Source organism: Grus americana, chromosome 25 (genome assembly GCF_028858705.1).
Source record: "Grus americana isolate bGruAme1 chromosome 25, bGruAme1.mat, whole genome shotgun sequence".
NCBI classification, from domain to species: Eukaryota; Metazoa; Chordata; class Aves; order Gruiformes; family Gruidae; genus Grus; species Grus americana.
Window position 1 is genome coordinate 7,121,679 of NC_072876.1, and position 18,065 is coordinate 7,139,743.

At 64.3% G+C, this 18,065-nt stretch overlaps 1 protein-coding gene across 3 annotated transcripts; it reads left to right on the forward strand.

The window, feature by feature from the left end:
• The first annotated feature begins 99 nt into the window (after window positions 1–99).
• On the forward strand, window positions 100–17,285 carry PACSIN1 (protein kinase C and casein kinase substrate in neurons 1). Of its 3 annotated transcripts, none has more exons than XM_054804141.1 (10): window positions 100–166; window positions 12,205–12,337; window positions 12,686–12,842; window positions 12,976–13,211; window positions 13,343–13,498; window positions 13,850–14,025; window positions 14,353–14,473; window positions 14,556–14,680; window positions 14,964–15,157; window positions 15,503–17,285. In XM_054804141.1, exons 2-10 carry the CDS (start codon window positions 12,275–12,277, stop codon window positions 15,610–15,612), a joined length of 1,338 nt encoding a protein of 445 aa, XP_054660116.1. In that variant the 5' UTR covers window positions 100–166; window positions 12,205–12,274; the 3' UTR covers window positions 15,613–17,285. The 3 variants fall into 3 exon arrangements, with proteins under 3 accessions (XP_054660116.1, XP_054660115.1, XP_054660114.1); XM_054804140.1 differs by lacking the exon at window positions 100–166 and adding an exon at window positions 5,852–5,973; XM_054804139.1 differs by lacking the exon at window positions 100–166 and adding an exon at window positions 11,803–11,987.
• Window positions 17,286–18,065: the final 780 nt, after the last annotated feature.

The window sequence follows — 18,065 nt, forward strand, 5'->3', positions numbered from 1 at the left end:
CCGTTACGCCGGGACGGGGATTGGTTGGCTAAAAATGCTTCTCTAATCTCCATGCTGATCTTTACCCCCCTCCTCCCCATCTGCCGTGACCTTCCCGCCGATGTGCAGAGCCAGCCCCGGCGAGAGGCAGCCGGCCACGCTCCGCCAGCGTCCCCACGGCCCAAAGGTACTGCCATGCAGCCCCGGCACATCTGGGGCCGACACGGCTCCCGGCGAGGCGGGAGGTTGGCGTCGGTGGGTTGGCTGGGGCTGGCCACGGTGAGGGTTGCCAGCACGCGGTGGGTGACAGCGGCAGCGGCCCCAAACGGGATGCCGGGGCTGGGCGTGCCATGGCAGTGCCGTCACCCCAGTCCCCTCCGGTGGTCCCCGGCTGGGGGTGGGTTTGAAACGGGTCCCCCCCGCCGTGACGGTGGTTGCTTGCTGGGAAATGAAACCCGCTTTGGCGGAGCAGCTCCCTGACCCATTTTAAGCGATTTCCAACTTCTGCTGGATTGTGCCGAGCAGGGCTGACCGTCTGCCTCAGGTTCCGCCCGCATTTCGGGTTCACCCGTTTTTCCTGGCCTCGCAGGGTCTCTGGCAGGGTGGGAAGGCAGGATGGGTCCCCCCTGCCCAGCTGCCTGTACCTCCCGGGGCAGCTGGGCTCTGCTGTGGAGCGGCAGCGAGGGGCAGGGTGCTGGCAGGGATTTGGCAGGGGGCTGGCAGGGGGCAGAGCTTCCGAGGGCCCATGAGACGTGGCACCGTGGGGCTGGTGGGATGCAGCACCCACCAGCCCTCGCACGGCCCCGCTCTGCACGCTGTGCCCATCACCCCCATAGCCCACCCAGGCACCCACCGCACCCAGGGCTCCCAGGGGGCTTCCTGGGGGGGCTGCTGGCCCCACACCCTGACCTTGGGGCCAGGGATCCCCATGGCCACGCTCACCTTGCCAGGCTGGGGGCTGGCACTGCTGGTGGGTCAGCTCTGGGCATGGGGTCCCTCCAGCCCCCCATGGATGCATAAGGGAGGGCTGGGACCCCAGCCGGGACAGCCTGCGGTTGGGGGGCTGGCAGCAACCTTGCCCATCTCCCCCCCACCTCCCTGGGACGCGTTTGGCATCGTCCTACCCAGTGAGAAACGCAGGCTCCTGCTCCAAGCCCTGCACTCGAAGGGGTTCAGCCTGTGCCGGCAGCCCCTGCCCAGCTCCCAGGTTCTGGGGCCAAGCTGGCGGCGGAGCCCCCCCGAGCTCCCAAACCCCGTCAGCCACGGGCACGGCTGGGCACCGCGACGCCCAAGCAGCTGGCAGGGACTGAGGGTCCACGAGACGGCTTAGGCTGAGCCTGGGCGCAGCCGGGGGCTCTGCCATCCTGGCCACAGGCAGGGGCCGATGCTCAGCCCCCCAAGCCCACGTTTGCCCCCAGGGTGTGAGCTCTGGAGGCACACGGGGCAATAGGGCTGAGATTTTGGGGCTGCACTGGGGTGAGTGGGGTGGTCAGAGGGACCACTGCCTGCCCTGGGAAGCTGGAGGGAGCAGCGGGGTCCTGGGGGCTGCAGGGGCTGGGGGAGGCTCATACCCCCCCCCGAGGGTTGTGCCCGCACTGGGCAGAGCCAGAGGCTGGTGCAGCCCCAGGGCAGGAGAGGCTGAGGGATGCGGCACATCCCGAGGTGCCTGGAGCTGCCTGGTGCCATCTTGGGGCTTTGTGACCATTTTATCACCTTGTTTCTTCCTCTCTGGGACAGCAGGGATGGAGCTGGGGAGGAACTCCGCTGCAGGGCAGCCCCTGGGGTGCTGCAACAATTGCAGCAAACCCCTGGAGAAACGTGTCTCCAAGCTCATCCCATGGAGCAGGAGAGCTGCTCTTGCCCACCTTGTCCTGCCATGCTGCCCGCCTCTGCCTGCGTCTCCTCTTTGCTGCTCTTGCGCCTGCCTTGCAAATGGCCAAGCAAGCGCTTTGCTAAACGGATTAGAGCTTCTCCGGCAGCCTCTCGGGCTGCTCCTGCTTCCCTCGGCCCCCACACCACCTTCCCTGGGCAAACCCCATCCCTAAGCCAAATATTCGGGGCAAGGCCATCGCTGCAACAGAGCTGGTCTGGCCGGGGAACCACACTGCCAGCCCCAAACAGGGATTCAGTGCCACATCGCAGCTCCCATCACGCCTGACCCTGAGCCACAGCCCTGCGGATCCTTCCCACCTCCTGTGATTTTTCTTTCCCTTCGCAGGAACCCAAAGCAGACTGGGGAACCAGCTCGGCCGCTGCGGGCGGTGCTGATCCTGCCATGGGGTCTGCACCGATCCATGAGCCCCCCCGGTCCTCTCCCACCTCTCCCCAGGGTGCGTGGCCACCGCAGGGGCTGCAGCAGGACGGGAGCTGGATTTAACTGTAAAAGGATTGAGGAAGGCAAGCCTGGGCGGCTGGCAGGCACCGATTAGTGACGTGCAGAGGGGCAGGGCGAGAAAGGGGAGGGAAAATCAGTGCTGGCAAAGTGTGTCTGCACTGGGGCCATGTTCTGCAACGAGCCAAAGCCTGGGTTTGGCTCTACGTGGGATCCCCCTTGCTGGAAAGCCTGTGTCCCCTGGTGTGCCAGGAGGTGATGCTGCTGGGGCCGGGATGGAGCTGAGATGGAGCTGGGACGGAGCTGGGACGGAGCTGGGATGGAGCTGGGCTCCCCTGGCACAGCTCGGCAGGAGGAGGAGACCTTGGGACACGGCTCTGCCCAGGGACAGACTTTGTCCCCGCAGGGCGGCCAACCCGGCCGGTGTTTGTGCACCACCTTGAAGGCAAACACAGGACGCTGCCGTGCTTCTGCAGATGAGTCTAGGAGAAGCAGAGGCCACATCCAGCTGGCAGCTTCCTGGAGGGGCTGAGCCGGCATCTGGCTGCCCTCAGCGTGGCACGGCACGGGGGGGGAGGAGGCAGCGAGACCCCAGCACCTCCATTGCTGCAGCGTGGGCAATACGTATGGGCTCCTCCAGGCAGCTGCCTGCACTGAGCTGCACGCAGTTTCCCAGGAAAAATGGAGCCTTTATGTCCTGTGCCCGGCCCCTTCCCCGGAAGGGCTCGGGGATGCCCCAGGGCCGGTTCTGAGCAGACAAGAAGGGGATTGTTTTGGTGGGAGCTGGGTTTCTGGCAGCACCTGCCCCACACCAGGGCCCTCTACAATGGCTGCCTTTCTGCGTAATTGCTGCAGAGTGGCCAATTATCCTCTGCTGCTAATTAGAGATGCAAAATAGCTCTGCACTTGCATTTTCCCAGCAAGCCCAAGAGGGCTCCCAGGACCGGCGGCACATCCGTGATGGGGGCGCAGCCTGGGCACGGGGCGAGCACGGGGCACGGGCCCCATCCAGCTCCGCAAGCCCCGGCTCACGCTCCTCTCTGCCCCGGCATCGAGTGGGAAGGGGCAGCGGGAAGCCCGGGATGAGCTCGGGATGAGCGGGATGCCAGGACTCCTCTCTGCCCCCAGCCCCGAGCAGCCTCCCCTGGAGCCCCCATGGCTCTCCCATTGCTCCCAGCACCAGCCGGCTCAGCAGAGAGCACCAAACCCGGGGGCTCTGTAGTGATTTAGGAAATGCATTTTCCTTTCCTTGCTAGGGAGGCAGACGGGAGCAGGCCACACTTGAAAATCCCCCCCCCCTTATTTGTGCAAAGGCTGGCACTCGCAGCCGGGTGATGGGCAGAGTGGCTGATGGCTGGTGGCATTTCCAGCCTCTCCTGCCCGCACCAGCTCCCTGCGCAGGCAGGCTGCTGGCAGCCGCGAGAGCACGGTGTGGGCTAATTTGCTTTGCTTCTCAGTTTGCCGTGGCGCTCGAAGAGCCGTAATTTCAGAGCGGCAAGTGGCCCGATAAATCAGGGCTTATTTCCTGCCAATACTGGCTGCTGCTTCCCACAAGGAAACTCATTTTACAGGAGGGGAAATGACTTACCGCGGGAAATAGTAAGCGGTGGGATGGCGAGAGCCAGGGAAAAGTTTTTCATGGCCGAGTTTTTTGGTGAAGGAACCGGCTGACACTTATTGCAGGAGCCTCGTGCTCCTGCCTGCTGCCAGCACTGAGGAGCCCGAGCTGCCGGGGAGGGAGACGTGGGTCAGTCCTACCTGCATGGACCACATCTGCTACAAAGCTGGTGGCAATGGGCTGTTAGCACTGGGAACCCCCTGGGAGCCCCTCCCCAAGTCGTTGAGGTTTCCCCCCCGCCCCCAGTCGCTCCCCTGGAGAGCATTTGTCACTCAATGCTTAATGCCAAGAACATTTGCTCCTCCGCAGCGTGGACGCTGCCAGGGCAGAAGGCAGCTGGGACAGCCCAGCGGTGCCTGCACTGAGAGCTGCCAACTCATTGCATGCAAGGATGATGCCCAGTTAATCAGCACCCTCCACTTTGTCACCCTGAAACCCCAACGGACAAAGGTCCCCCCGCACCTGCAGGAACCACAGTCCATCCCCGCTCCTGTGCTGGGTTCGGGGAGCGTCAGATCGCTTGGGTCTCACACGCTGCTGCCAGCTGCAGCTGCGCATGAAATATTTCGGGGGCCTTTCTGGCTGGCTGTGAGGTGGGAAGACACGCTCGGATGGCACGAAGCTGGAAGGAGCCGGAAGGCGGGCAGCATGGAGAGCCCCACTGAGCTTCATTAAGCAGTCGAAGGCGCTTGTTAGGGGAAAGCTGAGCTGGCATCGGAGGCCGGCAGAGCCTCCCGGGACCGGGTCGCATTCTCCGAGCAACACGATCCCAGCGGCAGCAGCCGGCACCCTCATTACTGCAGCTTCTGCGGGCAGCTTCGGTTACTCGGCTGGAAGCACTCGTCTCCTGCCGGCTTTGAATTTCCCTGACATCACCCACGGGCTGGGGGAAATGCAGGCGCGGTGCAGTCGGGCAGTTGAGAGGGGGAGAGCCGGTCGCCAACCCCATCCTCATCCTCCCGGCTCCCCACCAGCCCTGGCCGTGGGGCCAGAAGGCTCCAGCCTCCTGCTCCTCCCTGGGACCAGCATCCCGTGATAAGCCCCGGTGACCCCGGGCACAAGCCCCGGGGCTCGGGAGGAGGCAGATGGCAGTGGGAAGGGGCTGCCCAGCTCCCCGGCCTCGAAGAAGCCTTAGGGGGGGTGCAGCCCCTGTCACCCCGTTCCGCAGCCCAGCCCTGCCGGGTAGGAAGGATTGTTTCTGCTTCTCCTGCCAGCCTGTTCCCAGCTGGCACATTTGGCAAGGAGGTGGCACCGGCTGCCTCTCCGAAGGCGTTTTGGGGTGTTTGTTTCTGCAAGAGCCACGGCTCAGCCCTAAAACCCTCCCTGCAGCCCCTTCCCGGGGCCGGTGGAGGTGGCAGAGTGCCTGGGGGAGGAGAGGGTGGAGCGCGTTGCTCTGTCCCATCCTGTGCAGGAGGGACAAGGACCCGAGGAGCAGCAGGACGAGGACCCTTGGGATCCTCACTCAGCTCCACAAAAAGCCTCCCAGCAGCGCAGGCTAAGGGGGAAGGAGCCCATTCACAGCCCGAATGGAGCCCCACAGTGACAGGCAGCTGGGACCAGCCGCCCACGTGCCCCTGGCCGCAGGCTCCTGGCACCCCTCTGCCTCCCCCATCCCTGTGCCCTGGGGGCGCAGCACCCCATGCAGCGGGGCAGCCCTGTGCGGTGGGTGCTGAGCACCCGCCTGGCACTGGGGCAGGTGCCTGGGTCCGTGCCCTGGGCGAGGGTCTCGGGCACAGCCGCGGTGGGGACAGCAGCGGGGGGCTGGCAGGGGCTGGCAGCGCCCCAGGGTGGGTGCAGACCTGGGGGCAGCAGGTGTGTGTCCATCCCCCCTCCATCCCCCCCGGATGATTTTTGCAACCTTTGCAGGCAGCGGCTCCATCCCCGGTTGCCATGGCAACGGGTGGCTGCAGGCAGGGCGCGTGCCCGCGGCCGTGCGCGCCGCCGCTGCTGCACGGCTGGTGCGGAGCGCAGCGCAGCGCAGCCTGCCCGTCCCGCCGTGCTCGGCGGAGCCCCCGGGCCCCCGCGGCCCCTCTGCCCGGCCCAGGTAAGCGCCAGCCCCTGCGGGGCTTTGCCGGGAGCAGCCGGGGAAGGGGCAATTGGCGCCAGGGTCCCCTGTGGGGATGGGGCCGCGTGGGGCCTTTGCATGGGCAGGAAAAGCGATGCGGGTGGGCATGGACGGGTGGGATGCCTGGGTCCCTTGCGGCGATGGGGGGAGCGTGGGGGGGGATGCTGCGCGAGGACCAGGCAGTTCGGTGTGGGTTTGCACCCCCCCGGCAGGACACGGTGTCCCCTGATCCCTTCTGCAAGCTGGGGAGGGGGGGGGGCATGACCTTCAACCCCCCCTCCCCGTGCGCCTGAGGGGGTGCTGGAGCAGGGGACACCCCCTCTGCGATGCTGCTGCACTCCCAGGTTTGTGCCTCAGTTTCCCCAGCTGCAAATGATGGGAGGGACTTGTGCTGTCCATGTTATCGCTGTCCCCCTGCCCAGCCGAGCGCCTCACCCCATTGCTGAAACCCCTCCTTTTGCCGTGGTCACCCCAGCTTCCCCTCTCCTGTCCCCACCCTGCCCCCCTGCTTTTCTGCCCCCCCTCAGAGCCCCCTCTGGCTCCAAGTCCCCTTCCCCCACCACAGACAGCTAAAATCCTGCTGCCCCTCCACATTGCCCTGCTCCCTTCGCCTCCTGTCACCGCCAGCCCTGGGTCCGTCCTACCGAGGTACAGGGGACGGGGACCCCCCCCAGTGCCAGCACATGACGCCCTGTTTTCCCCCCTCCGTGATGCAGAAGCGGGGGGACGGCACCGCCGTATCCTCCACCACCATGGTTTGCTACTTCTCGGTTTAACTGCAAACCTCATATTTGGATTTCTGCCTAAACCCTGCTCCTGGGACCACAAAAATCCCTGCTCGCGAGTCTGAGCATCCTTGTTTACAGTGGCAAGCTAAGGCGGCAGGCTGAGAAAAGCCGCAGAGCTGGAAGGCAAGTCGAAACCCCACAAGCTGAGGCTCGGCCCCATCTCCCTTCCTCAGGCCTGAGCACATGCACGGGGCTGGCAGTCCTGCTTCTGCACCCCGCGGTGGTGCCTATCCACATTCCTGGCACATCCGCTGTACCTGAGCCGGGCTGCAAGCTCCCCTGGAGAGAAACACTTGCGTTATCTGCAAATGCCACGCATATTTCCAGAAATCTTTGACAAGGATTGTAAAATCCCTAGAAGACTTTGATGGGTGCCCTGTGCTCAGAGCAGGGTAACTTTGGGGAGCACGGGAGGAAGGTGAAGGTTTCTGCAGAGCGCACACAAAATGCAAAGCCCCTTGCTGCCAGCGCTTGGAGCAAACGCATCTCCCTCCGGCTACTGCAACCTGGCAGCACCTACAGCACGTGGCCCCCACCCTGGCCAGCGAGGTGGGCGTCCTCCCACCTGTCCCATGTGGGACATGTGGCTCCCAGCAATGTTCCTGGATCACTGAACCTCCTTCGCGAGTGCTCCGGTTTTGGGGACCCTCCAAGCCCTGACCTGGCAGGGTCCATCGAGTCCCTGTTGCAGCTGCCCCCCCCATATCCTCAGACCACCCTGGCTGTTGCAGATGATTTTACTTGAAGCAAGGTGGCTGCCGCAGGCGCATCCTGCACAGGATTCATTGGAAAAGCGTATCTCAGAAGTTTCCCGCCGTTACCTACGTGCCACCTCCGGGCACCTGCTGTCCTCGCAGCCACCTCGTGTGCTGCTCGAGCAACCGCGTGCACGGGTCCAAGACAGCCCCACGGCGCTGCCCAAATCCCACAGAGAAGCACCCAGTGTACAGGGAACACCCGTCCCCTCCCGCCTGGCCACAGTTCAGCTCTTTGCCTAGGGGCTCCAACCAGACCGGTGTTGCAGCTGGAGGGGTTTTGCCAAGGGGTGCAGGATGGGGCCCTGGCACAAGCAGTTTGCAGCCTGCTCGTGTGGAGCTGGCAGCTTGGGAAGGGCCCGGGCTCACCGCCCGCCTGGCCTTGGGCTCGGTTTGATAACGAGGGGGGAGGATGCGTGTTCAGGCTGCTCAGCCCCGAGCCCCAGCTCCGCTCCTGCCTCCTCGCTCAGCGCCTGGTGCAGAGCCGTCTGCCAGCGTGAATCAGCAGCACCCGTTTAACCGTTTCCTCGCAGGGTCCACTCGGCTCCAGAAAAGGGGGACGGTGCAGCCATGCCACAGCCAAACCCCTCCGCACCCCCCTCGCCCCCTGGGCTGTGACCCTCGCCAGCCCCACGGGAGCGTTTCCCCGTCCCAGCCCCGTGGATTGCACGGATCAGCCCTGCACCGGTGCAAAACCCGCAGCCCCTGGCCAGGTCAAAGCTGAGCACCAAACCAGGCGGCAAACCAGCAGCAAACCAGCCTCTTGCAGAACACACCGGCTTTGCCCGAGGACCTGCCGTCGTGCCGGGGGGGCATCTCACCCTCCCCGTACCTTGCCATAACAGGAGCAACGCTTGGGCATCGGTGCCCGTGCTGGATGCGGCGCTGAGGTTGGGTCCTGCCGGTGGCCGATGCAGCAGCGCAGCAGCCTTGGAGCCGTCGTGGGAGACGCTGCTGCTGGGCTCCCCGGAGGGTTTGTGGGCGGTTGGGCTCTGCTCGTGGCGCTGCCCTGGACTTCCTCAGCCGTTTCTAGTCCGTTTGTCTTTGCTGCGAGTGGTTTTCATGTGGCGATAGCAGTGGTGCGTCGTGGTGGCATTTGGTGCTACATCCCCCAGTAGAGCCACAACCAGCCCCGTGCCGAGATAAGGGAGAGCGAATGACCTGCCCCATGGCCGAAAACCCGAACCCCAGCCTGGCTCCCTCCCCCTAAAGCCCTGCACTCATCCTTGGCCTCGGGCGCTTACAGAAGGAGCCAGACGTAGCAACTGTTTCACGTTGCCATCCCATGGAAGTTTGATTTGACAGGCCAGGTCAGTCTCGGCGTTTATTTGCAATAAAACCGGCTCAGACCATTGGGTCCTTTCCAACTGCCGAGCTTCGGCTTTACTGCCGGGAGCCCCGGGGGAAACTACAAGGCAACAGCGTGCAGCAAATTACCATCCCGTCCCCAGCTCAAGTGTTCGAGCGGCACCAGTCGGGCTGGACTGCGGCTCCGTGTCAGGATGCTGCGGTTGCAGAAGAGGTTTGCACCAGGGAAACGTCGTGCGTTGCATCGGTTTGTGCTCGGGGTTGGTGTCAGGGAGCTCCACGCTTGCTCTGATTCCCGCAGATCGAGGACAGCTGCCAGCATGGCTTCCCCCTTCTCTGGATGCTCGCACGATAATTAGCCGCTGACTCTCCCCCCCCAGCCCCACCAGCGCTTGCGCTCCTGCCACAGGGCTCACACCCGGCCCCCTCCAATCCTCCTGCCCCGGGCAGGATGGGGACAGGGACGGGGACACAGGCTTGCTCTCTGCTCTGCTCCCCTCCTTGCAGCGAATCCACCGCCGCCCTGCCGTGGCAAAGGTCTCTCTGCAGCAGGACAACGGGCACCGGGAGGCTCTGCAGCCCCTCCCGGCCCTTGGTCCCCACCGGGCTCAGCGACGTGCAAGCAGGCAGGATGGGGACACACGCAGGCAGCTGACTGTCCCCTGTATCGCGTCTTCATCACCCGCTTTCGGCTGCAGCAGAGGTGCTGGGGCCAGGGCAGCCAAAAAACCTGGAGGCAGAGCAACCTGCCACCCGGATGCAGCTTCTCCCTGGGGCTGGGGCTGGTGCCTGGCACCTCACCGGGGACCCCAGAGACCAGGATGGGGCACCCCCATCCGACAGCACACCCCGAGGTCACTGAACCTGGGTTTGCATGTTTAATGGCGGTGTTACAGCAAAAACAAAGCTCTGGCAAAGGCAAAGAGAGGGGGGGGAGAATCAGGGGCCGGCTGGTGCCCCTCAGGGGACCCTGCTTGTCCCTCTCGCCCTTCCCGGGCCCTGGGCACTGCTGGGGAGGGCTGCCTGCTGTGGGAGTGCGGGCAGCTGCCCGTGCCCGCAGTGTCAGCAGCGCCAGCCTTCTGCATTGCAGCAGCCTCCTGCCTGTGCAGGGTCGGCGGTTGTGTCCCTGGCTCCCGCAGAGGGCAGAGACCCCCCTGCAGCGCCGGGGGTGGCAGGAGCTGTCCGACGGGTGAGACGAGCTGTGGCAGTGCTCAGCACCAAGTGGGCTGATGGGGAGAGAGATGCAGGGGGATGGCTGCTGCAGGAGCAACCCAAGGGCACGCGGGGGCAGGAGCTGCAACAAACTTCACCATCACTTGATGCCAAACGCTCTGCGGCTTCTCCCCGGCAGCTTCATGGAAAAGTGGGGCCAGGGGGGTGAAGCAGAGCCCCCTCAGCCAAGGGTGCCCAAGTGGCAGCACGTGGCTGGGGCTGGCACCTTGCCATGCCGCGGCTCGGTTGCTGGCACTGTGGATGCCAGGATATCACCGCCAGCCACCTTGATGCGAAGCGATGGGCTGTGCCGGTGGGGCCAGGGCGGCGGGCGTGGGGCTGGCGCATGATGCGCAGGCAGCCGGGGCAGCCCAGTGTGGCAGGGGGCACACACGCATGCGTGGGCACGCGAGGATGGTCGTGTGTGGGGGTGCGTGGCAGGAGAGCGGCAACAAGGCAGCAGCGTTAGCTGGGAAGTGATGCAGAGCCAAAAATAACCCCCAGGCTGCGGCTCAGACCAGGTAACGGTGAGGAGCGGGAGCTGCGGCAGCCATGTCCCACAGTGTCCCACAGCCTCAGCTGCTGGCGGCTTGGTGGGGGCACTCAGGGCTCGCTCATGTGCCCGTGGGTCCCAGGGTATCCCCAGCCATGGGTGTGCTCCCTCCCTGGGGTGCCTGCCCTGGCCTGGAGCAGGGCTGGGGCTGTCACCCCAAGGATGCCCTTGCCGTGCCAGCGCAGCCTCTGCAACAACAGGAAGAGCCAGCGACCAGAGGCACAAGCAAAGACCCTGGCACTGAGCGCTGCACCATGTCCGGGGTTTGCAGGAGACACAGCCACACTTGGGACCCTGCAGGGTCCCTTGGGGACTATGCCACCGGGTGCTCTGCCACCGCTGTGGGTGCTCCGGGGCAGCCCATGGGTGTTCGGGTTGGGTGCTTTCGCAGTTGGGGAGGGCGGTGGTTGTGCCGTGGGTGCCAGGCAGGCGCGGGCGCCGTGTGCTGTCGGCTGCGGGGGGGGACAGTGCTGGCTGTGCTGCACATCGCCGCGGTCCCCCATCCATCTGCGTCTCGGCGGCTGAGCGAGGGACAGTCACGCGTTTATTTTTAACTGGCTGGGGAGGGCGGTGGGGATTGGTGCCTCCCTGGTTATATCACTAAATCCCTGCCAGGCCCTGTTAGTTCCAGCACAGCGAGCCCTGCGCCGCGCTCCAGTAACCGTTTCGGCCCCCCATCCTCCTGGGGCTGTGCCCTGCTGCTGCCCTGCCCCGGCCCACGGGCTCCTTGGGGCCAGCTGTGCGCACAGCTGGAGCGTGCAAGCACCCACCAACTGTTCCACACGGGTGGGCACTGGGGTACTGGTGCCCCCCAGCCCTGCCCTGCCACCCCGTCACCCTCTCCCAGGTGCGGGGTGGGATGCAGGCAGCCAGGCCTCCCACTGCCTGCTCCATCTCCCTGGGTGAAGGGATGGCGCACGGGGACCACGGCCACATCCCGCTCCCCCAGCCCTTTTGGGGACGTGGCAGGAGGAAACTGGGGCAGTTCACGGCCGCTTCGTCCCCATCCCGGTGGCAGATGCCACGCAGGACAGCCCCAGCACTTTCCCGTGGAAGCACTGTCCGAATCCGGGGCAGGATGGGGATGGCGAAGATGCTCATGGCCACCGCGGTCCCCTCTCCGTCCCCCCGCGGTGCCCCCCCAGCGCCCAGCCCCATCCCCAGCCACGGCTCTCGGCGGAGCGACAAAGGGTTAAGGCGTGCAGTGGCGCCACGTGACGCCGCGGGGATGCCGTTTTGCTGAAGATCAGGACGGATTAGGGTGGAATATCAGGACGAGAATTTCTTCGGGCGGCGCATCCCCCCCCGCCCCGGCCCCGCCACAGCCTCTCGCCCACGGCTCCCGGGGACGCGCCGTGCCGAGCCGGGTCCCCCCCGGTGAGCTCCCCGCCGTGCTGCCCGCCCCGTTCTCCCTCCCAGCTCGGGGGGGGGGGTGGGTGGCACCGAGCGGGTCCGTGGGGTCCGTGGGGTCCGTGGGGTCCGTGGGTCCGGAGCTGGAAGGGGCACCGACCCCGCCCCCGTCCCGACCCCTCCCCGCAGGGGGGGTGGGGGTCCCCGCTCGCCCCCCGTGACTGCCCCGTTCTCCCCCCCCCAGTGCATGCGGCTGGTGTTCGCCCGGCAGCCGCCCAGCGCCCGCACCGACGCCCACGGCCGCGCCGGGAGCCATGTCGGGTTCCTACGACGAGTCGGCAGCGGCCGCGGAGGAAACAACCGACAGCTTTTGGGAGGTGAGTCCCAGCCGCCCCCCGTCCCGCCGGGCCCCCGCCGCCGTCACCGCAGCCCCGGGTGTCCCCGGGCTGGGGGCGGTGCTGCCTGCGGGGGAAGAACCAGCCGGCTCTGCCGGGAGCCCGAACCTCGGCTGTCCCCGAGGGGCGCGGAGCGATGGGGGGGCACCAAAAGGAGGCGGGTTTGAGCAGACCCAGAGCAAAAGCTCCGTCCCTGCACCCCCAAAGTGCTCACCCCGTCCCCACCCCAGCTGGGGCTGAGCAGGGCAGCCCAGCTGCGGCTCCCACACCTTCCTGTCCCCATCCCCGTCCCTGTCCCTGTCCCCATCCCCGTCCCCATCCTCCTCCCAGGTGGGGAACTACAAGCGCACAGTGAAGCGGATCGATGATGGGCACCGGCTCTGCAATGACCTCATGAACTGTGTGCACGAGCGGGCCAAGATCGAGAAGTCCTACGCACAGCAGCTCACCGACTGGTCCAAGCGGTGGAGGCAGCTCATCGAGAAAGGTACCGCAGCCCCTCTGGGAGGAGGCTTCCACCAGAACACTGGGTCCTGTGGGTCCCCGTGCACCATCACAACTTCACCTGGTAGAGGTGGCTGCAGGGTGGTGCTCAGCTGTCCCCCCCCTTTGTCCCCCAGGTCCCCAGTATGGCAGCCTGGAGAAGGCATGGGGTGCCATCATGACGGAGGCGGACAAGGTGAGCGAGCTGCACCAGGATGTGAAGAACAGCCTGCTGAACGATGACTTTGAGAAGGTCAAGAACTGGCAGAAGGATGCCTACCACAAGCAGATCATGGGAGGCTTCAAGGAGGCCAAGGAGGCTGAGGATGGTTTCCGGAAAGCCCAGAAGCCCTGGGCCAAGAAGCTCAAGGAGGTGAGAGGAGAAGCACAGCGTGTCCTGAGGCACTCATGCTCTGGCTCCGGGTCCAGGCTGGGAGAGCCGGGTGGCACATCCCTGCAGGCAGAGGGATGGGCAGGGGGCTGTGACTGCTGCTCTCTCCACAGCTGGAGACAGCCAAGAAAGCCTACCACCTGGCCTGTAAGGAGGAGAAGCTGGCGATGACCCGGGAAGCCAACAGCAAGGCAGAGCAGTCCAACACCCCCGAGCAGCAGAAAAAGCTCCAGGACAAAGTGGAAAAGTGCAAGCAAGACGTGCAAAAGGTGCGAGCCGCTGCCCTGCTCCAGGCTGATGAGGCACGGGGCAGGGAAAACCAGGGGAAATGGCCATGACCCCCCTTTGCCCCCATTCATTCCCATTTTCCCATCCCTACGCTTCTGTAGAAGGGTGAGGACTTGCAGGCGATGCTCAGGGGAGCATGAGCAGGGCAGAGATTTACCTGTCTTACTGTGGCAGAATCTCTCCAGCAACCAGACTGATTTCACCCCACAGAGGCTCTTGGCTCAATCTGGGCTCCCCAGCATGGTGGCCTCCAAGCCAGACCCTCTCAGCACCCAGAAAAGGCCTCTGAGGTGCTCAGGGTATAACCAAGGTACCCTCCTGCACCTTTGCAGACTCAGGAGAAGTACGAGAAGGTGCTGGACGAGCTGAACAAGTGCACCCCGCAGTACATTGAGAGCATGGAGCAGGTCTTCGAGCAGTGCCAGCAGTTTGAGGAGAAGAGGCTCAACTTCCTCAAGGAAGTGCTCCTGGACATCAAGAGACACTTGAACCTGGCCGAGAGCAGCAGGTAGGTGCCTCCCGTGCTGGCCAGGCAGAAAAGTGCCCACAGAAAGTCTCCTTGTGCTGCCTGGAAAACAAACCAAGCCCTGGAGGGACCGGGTGCTTCCAGGCTAGCCTGTCCCCTGCAATACCAGGGAGAGGGGGTCTGGCCAACACAGTGGTCACCAAGAGGTACCAGAGTGGCCGAGGGCTGTGCAGGAGCCTCGTGCCCCCCAGTGCCTCGTGGGAGGTGACACAGCCTGGGCATGTCCCCGTCCCACCCTGTCCACGGGGCACCCCACTGGAGTCGACCCCCCCCCCCCCGCAGCACCCCGACCCACGTCTCTCCCTGCAGCTACGCCAACGTCTACCGGGAGCTGGAGCAGACCATCCGCCTTTCGGACGCGCAGGATGATCTCCGGTGGTTCCGCAGCACCAGCGGCCCTGGGATGCCCATGAACTGGCCCCAGTTCGAGGTGAGGCTGGGCACCCTGGTTGGGTGCTGGCAGCCCCACGGGGCAGCCAGGTGCTCAGGGGCCGGTGGCTTTGTGCTTGCAGGAGTGGAACCCGGACCTGACACACACGATAACGCGAAAGGAAAAGCAGAAGAAGGGCGAGGGGGTGACCCTGACCAACGCCAGCAGCATGGGCGAGACAGGGGCGCCGGTGGGCGAGCGTGGGAGGTGAGGGCCGGCAGGGAGGGGAGATGCTGGGGGAAAGGCATGGCATTTGCCTGTGCAAACATTGCCAGTGCTGCGGGGACAGGCGAGGGGACGCGGGATGTCCTCGGTGACAGCCACCACTCTCGCTGGCCTGTCGTTAGCTGGGGGTCCTGCTCGCTGCAGGACCCGTAACCTCGGGAAAGCCGCAGCATCCTCCCAGATGTCGGCGGCACACGGTGCCTGCCCACCCCACCACTCCCTGCCCGCCCTGACGGCCCCTCTGCCTCCTCCCCCCCCACCCCAGCGTGAGCAGCCACGACCGTGGGCAGACCTACAGCGCTGAGTGGTCCGATGACGAAGGCAGCAACTCCTTCAACACCAGCGAGGCCAATGGTGGCACCAACCCCTTCGACGAGGAGTCGGCGGGGAAGGGCGTGCGGGTGCGGGCTCTGTACGACTACGACGGGCAGGAGCAGGATGAGCTCAGCTTCAAAGCAGGTACGGTCCATCACCGGTGCCGGGTTGGGGCTCATCTGCCGGAGCTGTGAGTCCCCCACGTTCTGGTGTGAAATCCTTCCAATAATTTCTGAGCTATCCCAGCCCTTCGAAAAGTTGTACCGGCAGAAAAAGGCACAAGCTGAGCCCAAATGCGGGTGGGAGATGGTGAGACGGGGCAGGGCACATGATGTCTCATGGGTGACCCATTGCCTTTCTACCCTGCAAACCAGCGTGCTCAGCATCAGTCCTAGAAACCCCCAGCAGCTCCATCCAGGGGAGAAACAGGGTGGTAGGAGAAGCTCCAACACCTGCAATGAGCTCTCCTCTTTCCACCTCCCTCTCCAGGTGATGAACTAACCAAACTTGGGGAAGAAGACGAACAAGGATGGTGCAAAGGGCGCTTGGACAACGGGCAGCTAGGTCTCTACCCTGCCAACTACGTGGAGGCAATCTAAGTCTTGTGGTGTGCTCCTCGTCGCCGTCAGCAGATAAATCCACCCTCCATTGTCTCCATCTCTCCACCAGCCAACCAGCCATTTTGCCGTCTGGTCCTTCACTCCTCACAGTTAGAGATTCAGACATATTTTCCGACCAAGCTTTTATTTTTTTAAGAGTTGTCTCCGAAGAGTATTTTGCATAGTCGCTTTCTTCTTCTTCTTCTTAAGATAACGTGAAGCGAAAGATGACGTTGTCTGTTCGTCTACGTTAGTTGATTTTTTTTTTTTTTCCCCGAGCGAAAAGCCAATACCTCAAGATCTTAAAGCCCAACCAGTGAGAGCTCCTGATTGGTTGGTTTTTAAAGATACTGAAATCATGAGCCGCCTTCTGATTGGCTGGAACTGTTCCAAAAAGCACAGTGATGAAGCTCCTGGGACCAATCAAATTCACCCCAAAAAACCAAGAGGGATTGGAGGCTGAGTCCACGTTTTTGGTGTTTTCACGTCCTTCTCCCCAGTTCATCCTCCCTCCCCGAAGGAAGGGGACGAGCGTCCCGTCCTGCCCCGCAGCCGCCCGGCCCCATCCGCGGGCAGGTCCCTGCTCACGGGCAGGGCTGGTGCCCGATTGATGCCCAGGTGAGCTGGGACCAGCCCTGCCATGGAGGCACCTCCTCAGCTTCCTCCTCCTCCCCGCTGGGCTGTCACTGTGCCTGGAGCGGGTGGAGGCTGCCGAGCCGATGCCCCGCGTGTGCTGCAGGGAGCAGCATCGCCCTTCGCCCGGGCACTCACCCAGCACACGCCGCGCCGGGCGGGGTGGCCCTAAACGCTGTTCGGGAAGGACCCACGGCAGCCCGGTGCTGCTGGAAGCACCTTCACGCCCAGCCTGGGTTAGCAGAGACTGCTGGATGCTGCCGGGGACGGTCCCAATCCAACTCCCCGCCCGAAGAGAGGCAGGAGCAGAGCAGGAATTTGGGATAAGCAATGTCCAGCACGGTGCAGGCAGGAGCTGCAGCCAGCCGGAGGACGAGGAGAGCTCGGTGCAGGCAGCAGCCCCCGGCCCGGGCAGCGGAGCAGCTGCCTGGCGAAGCCGGCCGAAACCAAGACACGCCAAAGCAGGGCAACAGCTGCAGGCTCTGCCCTTTGCTTTTCCCCAAGGGGCTCTACCCCTCCTGCGCTTGGGCTCTGCAGCCAGCCGCAGCGTGGGTGGGAGCCCCTCAGCACCCATGGGTGCTGCCACCCAGCACGGTCACCCCAACCCCTCTGCCCCGGGCACATTTGCCACCCCAAGCTCTTCCCTACACATCATCTCATCTTTTTCCACACCGTCACCCACAGCAGCATCAATGCTATCACCTTCCCGCATGCTCCTCCCTCTCCTCTCCTGCCCCCTCCACGGGTCCGTGAATTTTTTGGCTCCAGGGATCAAGTGTTCTCGCGGAGGCAGGAGATGCACCATGTGCTGGGCACAGTGGGCAAGAGCTGCCCGGCCCTGCGTCCCCTGCCAGGTATGCAAATGGGAAAAAAAACCATGAAAAAAAGTCAGAGAAAACCCAACCAACCACCTGTCTCAGCAATGCACCCCGGTTTTTTGTACATTGATTGTGTAATTTAAGAAGTATATATATAATATATATATATATTGTGATTGTATTACCGTGGATACAGCAACAAAAAGCAGCAAGCGAAAATAACTGAGCTCTGTAAGCGTCCTCCGGGTCTGGGTCCTCGTTTGCCTCCGTGCGCCAGTCTCGCCCCCCGTGGAGGCGGCTGTTGGGGTTACAGACACCCCCCCCCCAGTACGGGCACTTGATCCCCCCGCGCCCCGGGGAGCCACAGTCGCAGCTGCGGTACCCCCAGGTGGGGATGCTCCAACCCTGAGACTTTGGGGTGGGGCGGAGCAGAATGGGGGGCTTGGATGCATTGCCGGGGTCCTGAGGGACAAGGGGGCTGTGGGAGCGGGGGGAGCAGCCACTGACTTTGGGGACCCCATGCCAACCTGCCAGGCAAAGCCTTGTGAAGCCCATGGGGGGATTCAAGATGAAGCAGTTTTTGGGGCAGTTCCCAGCACCAGCAAAAGCAGTGGCCCCGACCCAGCCCCCCCCACCCCGGGCAGGGGGAGACGAAAGCTCCAGCGCAGAGATTTGATGCTGGCAGAGAGGGACAGAGCCTCCCGGGCTCCCTACAAGCCTTGAAACCTTGGGGAGACGCTCTGCAGGTCACGCAGCCCTCTCGCCTCCCCGGAGAGCTGGGACAGCCCCAGGACGGGGCAGTGGCCGAGGGGGACAGGGTGGAGGGAGCGGGACCTGCCAGGGCGTGGGGGGCACTCCCTGGGCTCCCGATGGGGAGACAGCAGAGAAAAGGGATTTATTTTCCATTATTTAAGGGCTGGAGCTACAAGGGGTTTGGGGGAAACCCCAGCCGCGAGCCCCGCAGGGCTGGCTGCCCATCCCATCACAGTGGGTGCCTGCTGG